This window comes from Oryx dammah, unplaced genomic scaffold (genome assembly GCF_014754425.2).
Source record: "Oryx dammah isolate SB20612 unplaced genomic scaffold, SCBI_Odam_1.1 HiC_scaffold_27, whole genome shotgun sequence".
Lineage (NCBI taxonomy): Eukaryota > Metazoa > Chordata > Mammalia > Artiodactyla > Bovidae > Oryx > Oryx dammah.
The window spans coordinates 104,643,790-104,653,975 of NW_024070211.1; the positions used below are offsets into that span (position 1 = coordinate 104,643,790).

A 10,186-nucleotide genomic window follows, 5' to 3' on the forward strand; every position below is an offset into this window, starting at 1 on the left:
TTCAGTTTTCTATTTTACCTTCCTAACATAACCAATGCAACAACTATTAATAGGATGCGGCTCAAACGTTCCAGCAACAGAAGTTAGCATTATCCAGTATTTCACAGGCATTCAACATGCGAAGACTGAGAATAAAATGTGCTGTTAAACATTCAGAAAAAAAATAGAATGAGGAGAATCGGATAATTTGTTTTATAACAGAGTACAATTAATATCCTTGTTTTATAGTCATTATGGTTAACAGGCTGCTGCTGCTGCTGCTGCTAAGTCGCTTCAGTCGTGTCTGACTCTGTGCGACCCCAAAGACGGCAGCCTGCCAGGCTCCCCCGTTCCTGGGATTCTCCAGGCAAGAACACTGGAGTGGGTTGCCATTTCCTTCTCCAATGCATGAAAGGGAAAAGTGAAAGTGAAGTTGCTCAGTCGCGTCCAACTGTGGCGACCCCATGGGCTGCAGCCTACCAGGCTCCTCCGTCCATGGCATTTTCCAGGCAAGAGTACTGGAGTGGGGTGCCATCGCCTTCCCCGGGTTAACAGGCTACTCTAAGAATTTTTTTGAAATTTACTGTTTAGAGATTTAAGTTCCAATTTTAGAGTTGAAATTGAAGATACAAATATATAGAAAAATGTACAATGAAAAGTTATTCTCTCTCTCATTTAACTCAATGCTTTTTGAGCACCTAGAGAATAATACTGCAACTCTACTGGATACATAACTGTGCAGAAGGTATGATTCCTACCTTTTAGTGTAAGAAAATTACATTAAGAAAAAGAAATTCTTATTTTTTAGTCTTGCTCATGTTTCTAATACAAGTAATTTTTTTGTCTTTTAAGTTATTCAGAAATATATTAGAGTACAAAGAAGAAAATACAAATCACCGCAATATCATTTCCACCTTGATTCTCTCACGTCTTTGAAATTTCTTTTAACAAGTTCATCAGTGAGCTCCAAGTTGATAAATCCAGTCGAAACCTCTTAAATATTAATAGTATTTGCCTTTTCAGTGGCATTTTCCTTTCTGACACCAGTTTCTCTTGGATTTCCTCCTACCTTTTGAGCCATTTATACTTAGTTTTTTCACCAGTTTCTTTAACTCTTCCAAATCCTGGATTCTGGGGGTTTTTTTCCTCATTCTTCCAGATGTCTTACTGTGATCTTATTCACAGCCATGGCTTCAATTTTCACACAGATGTTAGGAACTCCTGAATTTGTATCTCCAGTCAGGACTTCCCCAAAACTCCAGATTTCTGTGTCTAGCTGTCTAGTAAATATTTTACCTTGAAGATCTTGTAGGCATCTTGATTTAGGTGTCCAAATTCTAATTTATATATTTGTTCTGGAGCCTGCTTCTGCATTCATATTTCTCCAAACTGTGAATAGTATCAAGAGAAACTTGAAGTCATACTATATTTCCCATTATCCACCACCTTCTATTTTCCTTTGGCCCCTAAATCCATTAACTACTGCATCGTAAATTATTCAACTGTATCTCCTCATGTCTAACCTCTAACCTGCTTTAAGGGTTTACCCCTCTATTACTTCCTGCCTGCACTGTAAAAACTCCTAATAGTTCTCTCATTCACCATCCTCTCCTTACCAGTACTTTCCAGACATTTTCTCTCTTACCAGATGGATACGACCATGGCATAAATACGACCATGTCTTCTGCTTAAAATCCTCCAGGAAAATCCTCTAATGATTTTGAATAAAAATCAACTCTTTTCATAATTTTTCTCAGAAAAAATGTTTATTAGCTGTGGGGTTTTGAATGAAACTCTGAGTCTTATCTGAAAAGTAAGGCAATACCCTAACGTTGAAGTGTCTATGAGGATGATGTGATGATGTTTAAATGCCTATCACAATGCCTGGCATGCTACAGATGCTAAAGGAATGAAAACTTGTGCTATTTTGAGTTATTTTCTATAGGATGCATGTGATGTTAGAAAAAGCATTGCATTTGGAATCTGATGAGAATGACAGTAATGATGATAACCACAAAAACAGTAGCAAATACTTAACACTTTCTGTGGGTAAGCCTTTTCCTAAATGCTTTATATTTATTGACATGTTTAACCATCACTAAAACCCTACGTAGGTGCTATTACAATCCTCCATTTGACAGATGAGAAAAGTGAGGCACAGAAGTTTAAGCAAACTGCTAAACGTCACAGGGCTCATAAGGAAGAGACAGGACTCAGACCCTGGTAGTCTAGCCCCAGAATCCATATATGCATTTAACCAAAATCTTAACTCTGTTGCCAGTAACTGCTGCTGCTGCTAAGTTGCTTCAGTTGTGTCTGACTCTGTGCGACCCCATAGACGGCAGCCCACCAGGCTCCCTCGTCCCTGGTATTCTCCAGGCAAGAACACTGGAGTGGGTTGCCATTTCCTTCTTCAATGCATGAAAGTGAAAAGTGAAAGTGAAGTTGCTCAGTCGTGTCTGACCCTCAGCGACCTCATGGACTGCAGCCCACCAGGCTCCTCTGTCCATGGGGTTTTCCAGGCAAGAGTACTGGAGTGGGGTGTCATTGCCTTCTCCAGCAGTAACTGCTGACCTTAGGCAAATCATTTTAACCTGTCAAAGTCTCAATTTCCACCTTCATAAAAAGTAAAACATGCATACCTACTCCATGGAGTCAGAAAGATTAACTATAGTGGCTGTGGTCAGGCCAGTCATCAGGAAATGGTAATGATTATCATTACAAGGGAGCCTTCACAAATGCCTCTGCAAACCTCTCTAACTTTGTATATTCCCTCTTACCAACATCAACCCTATATTTTAGCCAGACAGAATGACTTACACGTTCTCTTTTGCATTTCCACATTTCCATCAGCTTAGAGCATCCTTTTATTTTCTTTGCTCACTCACATTTTTTCAAAAACAGTCAGTGAAGGGGTCTTTTCCTCCCCAAAACATGCCTGCTCCTTTGAGGTTAAATGCCAGAATCCTTATTGTCATGCACATATTTATATTATGGTATTTTTTATGAAGGTCACAACTATGTGCTTTTTTTTCTGCCTAACATACTACATTGTGAGCTTCATGTGGCAGGAAAAATGTTCTTTATTGCTATAATGGCAGCAGTAAAACTCTATTGAATGAATCAATGACCAGCAAAGCAAAATTGCTAGATGTCTACATATCTGATAGAAATTTAATATGATAAGTGACCTAATAAACAAATTTTAAAATATTCTACAAGCACAAATGACATAGTAATTCATCCTATATCCTTTGTTTAACAGTAGAAAAAGCTTCACATACGAGTTGAGTAGTGTCCTGAAGGATAAACAGGCTTTCACCAGGTAGAGAAGAAAAAATAACGTCAATCAGGGGGACTATCCATAGGAAGTCAGTTCAGCACAGTCTATATGTGGGTAATGGAATCATACAGAATGGCTAAGATCCAAGTCCCACACAAGGTAGTGGCAGTGACAGGGTGAAAGAGAGGTCAGATTAGTAGGGGCTGAGACTAAAAGTGCAGACTGTGCTGAACCACGAAAGAAATGACTTGTTTTTTTCCTACGGTCATAACAAAGTCTTGGAACATTTTGACTTGGGAAATAACAGATCAGGCTGAGGTTTTATAAAGATAACTCTTGTAGTAATACGAAGGCGAGACTAGAAAGTTAAAGATGTAGGCTAAAGGCAGGAAAATTAAACAGCAACTTACTGGCCAAGGAAGAGAATCAGTGAGGACTGGTAATAGGAGGTAATCAATTTCACAGATACTGCGAAGTTTTGATGAAGAACTGTGTGGTTGGAATGAGACTGCTAAATTTTACAAAAGTTCAAAATGTATTGCTTAAAAGTAACAATTTGCTAAGAATTTAGTCAATAATAGATGCTTTCATTTACATGTAAAATACAGGCTATAAATAAATCTCTCAAAAGTTTTAGGAATCTCAAATATCAATCATTATAACATTTCCTTTCATTATAACATTTTGATCTTGCTTTAAGTATATTATATGTAAATTACAGATAAACCATGAATGAATCTATGTTATTCAACAGGTGAATTTTTTTTTACATCGTTCCATAGGCTTAGACAATAAAAATTATTTTATTCTAATCAACAAATATGAGAACCTTAAAGCAAATTAAAAATCATTTGCTGTAAATATTTACAATTCTTTCTTTTTCCCCAACATTTCACAACATGAAAATAGAAGTTAGTAACACCATTTGTTGAACTGGACATATCTCATTAAAAAGACAAAGGCCTTAAAAAGACAAAAGAATAATTGTAGAGACAAACAATTATATAATTACAGCATCAATTTAAAGAATAACTCAATATTATAACCCTATTTGTAGATTTTGCTCTTAAAATCCTAATTAAGAAACAAAAAAGAATCATAGTCTATAATTTTTTTTTGCTTCTGCATAGTCATCCTTTATTTATCAAAACTATGCAAGGATTTTCATCATGCAACTAAATTAATAAGAGTAACTAATTTCCACTGATTAGTAATTTTGTAATATATGACTCGGGAAAGGCCTGCTCCTAGACACTGCTGTAGCTTTATATACAGCATCAGTTGAAAAACATTCACATAATGATCTGCGTATGTATAATGTGACTTTGCTTTAAGAAACTATTCATTCTCCTCAAGCGTTGGTTGAGATTTTAGGTGATATATATTTAATTTTTCTTCTACCTTCTGGTTTACGGTGTGTGCAAATGTTCACAGTGCACTTAAATAAGCCATGTTTATTACCCCTGAGAGGAAATTAGTTATTTGTTCGTACTGATTGACTGGGAAACAGGAAATTAAAAACGATAAGGATAAATCCTTGAATGGGATTTTTTTTAGTGTGCTAAATGTTCTCTTGAATAAAATAAAAATTAAACACCAGCAACTCCGAATAAGCACCAAGTTACAGATTTCCTATTACTTAAGCTACAAATTAAGAGCTGTAGAAGCTAAAAGCAGCTTAGGTTTGGGGGGTTGGGGGTAATGAGAAGGGAGGAAGGAGTGCAGGGAGGAAGGAGTGCAGGCTCTGAGGCAACCTTCACTTTATTTCTCAGCCTCAGGAAAGATGGCTGAGTTACAGGCTGGTTTTGGAAGACTGAGATTTTATAGGGGATGGCATCTTAGAGTCTCCAGAAGTAGAGCTAACACAGAGCCTCTTGGGCATGGGATTTAAGGGAGAACTCTCAGGAGACAGAGAGTGAAAAGATAAGCCAGAGGCATAGCTCCAAAGGACACCGTCTTGGTGGAGACCGGAGGCAGCCCAGCCCGGCGGGGGTGGCGCTCTGCAGCTCCGACTGCACCGCACAAGGGTCCCTCCTGGAGGCAAGGAGGCCAGCTTTGGGGTTTCTAGCAGTCATTTGGGGAAATGATGGCTGGGATTCATAGCCTCACCGGAAGGTGACACTCTTGAGGCCCGGGTTGCCACCCTGCCGAAGGGGACCGCTGAGGTGTTTCGCATCACCTGGTAAAAGGCAGCTAGGTGATAACACATAGCAGCCCACAGCAGCCACCAGTGCAGAGGTGGGGAGGACTGTCTGTGTCACAGAGATCCTAAGGCAGAGGAAAGCCTTTGTGTTTGTCATGAGGGGTACTGGGGGAACGACAGGGCAGGGATGTGAACACAGTAAGATAAGATGACTAGTTGTAAAGCCTGTACTTAGATGGGCAAGTGGCCAAACATAGGTGTAAATGAACTTACTACATGAGAAGTGGGAAGCGGGACAAAAGGGATACAGAAGTGCCTTACTGCTGCCTTTGAAGACTGGCAGGGGTGTTGGTGGTGGTGTGGGGACCCCCACTGGCTGAGAACCTGGGCTCTTGGTGCCACCTGCATGAACAGAGCTTGAAGAGACAGGTGTCCATGTTTTTTGTGGGAAAGGAATTCCTGACATCTATATTTTCAGAGTACAGTCTCAGCCTTAATCAGTCTTTAAAATGACTCTTCCACCTACCACTATTGGCAGAAAGTGAAAACGGCACATGAAAAGGATTTAGGCCTGGTAATATATAACACTCTTCTAATCTGTTCAGAGGATTAGCAAGAAAAGTAAATCTCCTCAGTCATAAATGTCTAAATTCTTTAGGATTCTTTGATGTACTTTTTAGTTAGGAAATTCAGTTACAGGGGATGTGTATGTGTGTTTGTGTAAAATAATCATTGCATAATTTAAGCTGCAGGAACAAGCAATTATATAGTATTTTTTACCTGTAACATATGAAACCCAGAATAAAAGCAATATTCCCAGAGGAAAGCCAGCTTGCTTCATTGAATAAGGCAATCCTGGAAAAAAAAATGTGCCACCCATCACATTAATAAAACATGCAAATAGAGAGGTTTTCCGCCAATTACTGTATACAAAAGGTTAAGAATATTAACATATTTATATGAGATAGTTGTAAACAGTGCATCTGAATACTAAAATTAAATGTTAGCATTATAATACTTACTGCAGAATAAAATGTTGTAAATTAAGGACATGTCACTAGAGTGAGTTTATGAGGTAGAAGAATACGATAAAAAAAACATCACATGAAAAACAGATGCCAATTCACACAAATAATGTTCATTTCAGGGTTTTACCAGAATCCACCTGCAATATGGGAGACCTGGCTTCAGTCCCTGGGTTAGGAAGATCCCTTGGAGAAGGGAAAGGCTACCCACTCCTGTATTCTGGCCTGGAGAATTCCATGGACTGTATAGTCCATGGGGTCGCAAAGAGTCAGACGTGACTGAGCGACTTTCACTTTCATGGTGCGGGGACACATGACCTAGAATATGTGGAGAGTAATGACCCAGAGCTCTCCTTACAGGCTAGCTGGGAAAACAGACAATGATGAGTCTAGAAGGTTTGGGGGACTTCTCCAGCAGTCCAGTGGTTAAGACTTCACTTTTCAATGCAGAGAGTGTGGGTGTGATCCTGGTCAGGGATCAAACCAGGGATACTTCCCAGCCAAAACACCAAAACATAAAACAAAAACAATATTGTAACAAATTCAATAAAAACTTTAAAAATGGTCCATACCAAAAAAAAATCTTAGAAAATAAAAAAGAATAGAAAGGTTATGAGATTCGAGGAAAGACTAACTCTGGGGTCAAGATGGGCAACTCTGTAGGAAAAGAAAATGAAAATAATAAGGCAAAGGTATTTTTATAAAGCTGAAGTGAGTATATAACATTATTTATTATGAATTTTTTTGGGGGGGAAATGGGCAATTTTAGATTATGTACAATCAAACATTTAAAATAAAATGTACATAAACTATTTCTACCCAGAATGCTTTATTCCCTGAAAACCTTCCCCTTTAAAAAATCTGCTGAGCTTAATTAAGAGGTACTTTTCAAGGTCGCTGACATGGATCAGCTTAAAGTATTCATATTAGGAATTAACTCCGGGATTCTGCCTACACCTCCACGGCACATGGAGGCAGAATTTCAAACAAATCTTTGCCCCTGCTTGCTATTACTTTTGGAGAAGGCAATGGCAACCCACTCCAGTACTCTTGCCTGGAAAATCCCATAGACAGAGGAGCCTGGTAGGCTGCAGTCCATGGGGTCTCAAAGAGTCGGAAACGACTGAGCGACTTCACTTTGACTTTTCACTTTCCTGCATTGGAGAAGGAAAGGGCAACCCACTCCAGTGTTCTTGCCTGGAGAATCCCAGGGACAGAGGAGCCTAGTGGGCTGCTGTCTATGGGGTTGCACAGAGTCGGACATGACTGAAGTGACTTAGCAGCAGCAGCTATTACTTTGTGTCAGTTCCTACATTTTATCTACCATATGAAAAAAACTGCCTATATATGGAAAATAAAATCAAGAAACACATCAATTTCAGAAAGTTAAGAGAAGTAACTCAATCCAGATGACTGTGACTAAGATGTCAAAACTTTATAGGGAAAAAGTAATAGTCTCAAGGAGCATCTGCAGGATTTTGATTTGTCTCAGCTTTCCCTTAAATTGGATGTTTTCAAATAACAAAAAGAATAATAAGCACTGAAAAAAAATAGCTGCCTTTATTATTATAATGCAACACACTTAATTTTGCCAGAAATTTACCCCTGGCTTCAGACCGGGAAAATATGAGCAGCTCATTTCTTTCAATTCTGATTACTTGGCTCCTTTGTTTTAAAAATCCATTTAAAAAACAATTTCTATTTATTGATTACAGTTAAAATTAATATATCATAATAAGTTTGGACTTTAAATTTTAATACTATATAAATGGGTAAGGAAATATTACATGGATTTGATTTTTCACAAGATTGCTATGTTTTCACATTAATGTTTTGTATCTGCAATATATCCAAATATCTGGAGGTTTTACACCTCCAAAAGGTTATAGAAAGATGATTCAAGTAACAATAGACATTCCAAAAACAGGGAAAAAGGTAAATTTGGTAACGTTATCAACTGACATACAGCCCATGAAAAATTTTTTAGTTATCTTCCATCTGCAGCTTCACTGTAATCTACCACACACGGAGGATACTCTCAAATGTAGAAAGAGTGTGTGAATCACCACCCCATCTTTAGTATAAGAGACTGATGGTGTGTGTACACTGGAAAACAGGAAGGCATTTATGAAAAAAAATTACCAATTTTATAATTTAATTTTTTTCCTTTAAAAATAATCTATGAATACTAGCAACATAATAAATGTCTTAAATTTGGCCTTTTCATTGAAAAAAAAAAAAAAATCAAACACTTACCTATTATACCAGACCCTATAATCGAGTTGACAACATTAAAAATGGCAGCAGACTGACGACAAGTTTTCCCTCTGTGCTTATGTTCAGAAACCAGGGTTTCTCTGTCATCTTGATTGCTCTATTTCAGTATATAAAAATGCGATTAAATAAAGACAGATGAAAAATTTTGAAAATTTTAAGATAAATACGTAATGTAGGAGACTAACACGATATTAGTAATAATAAATAATGTCAATAACGGTAAGAAGATGAAGATAATAATAAAAAGTAACAATAATGTCTAGTAATTCAGAGCTTCTGAACACACTCCATCCTAAAATGTGCTGATTACAGCTGTGCCAAGTTCGCGGACTGCTGCATGAATTCCTAGAGTACAGGATCTCCCAGGGAGCAAATGATGTGATTTGTGTGTGTGTGTGTGTGTGTGAAATGAAAGGGGTTATATTGAAAAGTGCCTGACCACCCCCCCACCCCCGAAAAAATAAAAGATCAAGGCAATTTTTTTTCTCTTGGAGAACCCTGTTGTTCAGTCGCTGTCGTGTCTGACTCTGCCATCCCATGGACAGCAAGCACTCCAGGCTTCGCTGCCCTCCAGTATCGCCGGGAGTTTGCTCAAACTTAACGTCCATTGAGTAGGTGATGTTATCTAATCATCTCATCCTCTGCCGCTCCCTTCTCTTCCTGCCCTCAATCTTGGTGCTAAATCAAGACCCCGGGTGAAGGCAGCTGAACCACTGCAGGTGACGGAAACTTGAACAGTCCTGCCTTCAGAACCTGTCCCATCTCCAGTTTTACCTGCGGAGGGATGACGGGCCTCTGCCCCGGGTAGCCCATGGCTGCACCCGGGTCTTCGGCAGGTGGAAGTTCGCGGGCGCGGGTCCTCGACTCCTCCGCGACCTCCGAGCCCGAGCCCGGCGTCAGCGCGCCGGGAGAGAGTCGAGTTGAGGCTCTGCGGGAGCAATTCGCCCCACCTCCCGCGGCTGCCGCCCCACCTCACTTGGCCGCTGCTGTCGAGGCGCTTTCCCCTCCGGGTTTGCCCAGACAAACGCACCTTCCTGCTGAGGCGGAGATGCTGCAGGGTGCCTTTTGAGAGAGGGTAGCCCTCTCTTCCCGTATTTCGCCCCTCCCTCTTTTTTTTTCAACCCTCCCACCGAACCTCCAGTTACAAAGTACAGTTTATTGTGCCCAGGCTGACCTGCCCAGATGGCACAAAGAGTTAGGATGGCCTCATTCTAGTCCATTCCCAAACTAGCTACCCCTTGGCTGAAATCTGATACCCAGGTAAGAAGGCACTCACGGAGCCTCTTTTCTATTGCCACCTTCTGCTCCCTTTACTTTTATGTCAGAGATGACCCATGAAAAACTAAGAGTTTTAAATGGAAAATAAACAAAAAACTTTTCTAAAGTTACAGCAGAGTTGTTTACTAAGCATGCTTTGTCAGCTGTTTTCAGAATAGATGACTTACAGAAAGGAAAGGAAGATGGAAGGATAGTGGAGTC

General features: G+C 39.5%; 1 protein-coding gene across 1 annotated transcript in view; it reads right to left on the reverse strand.

The window, feature by feature from the left end:
- Positions 1-9,920, reverse strand: part of SLC38A11 (solute carrier family 38 member 11) — a 63,416-nt gene extending 53,496 nt beyond the window's left edge. Inside the window, exons 1-3 of the mRNA XM_040229253.1 lie at positions 9,482-9,920; positions 8,687-8,804; positions 6,186-6,260 (exon numbers count right to left, since the gene is read on the reverse strand). Coding sequence (XP_040085187.1) covers positions 6,186-6,260; positions 8,687-8,804; positions 9,482-9,520 — 232 coding nt within the window. The 5' untranslated portion in view covers positions 9,521-9,920. The remainder of the gene's footprint in view (positions 1-6,185; positions 6,261-8,686; positions 8,805-9,481) is intronic.
- Positions 9,921-10,186: the final 266 nt, after the last annotated feature.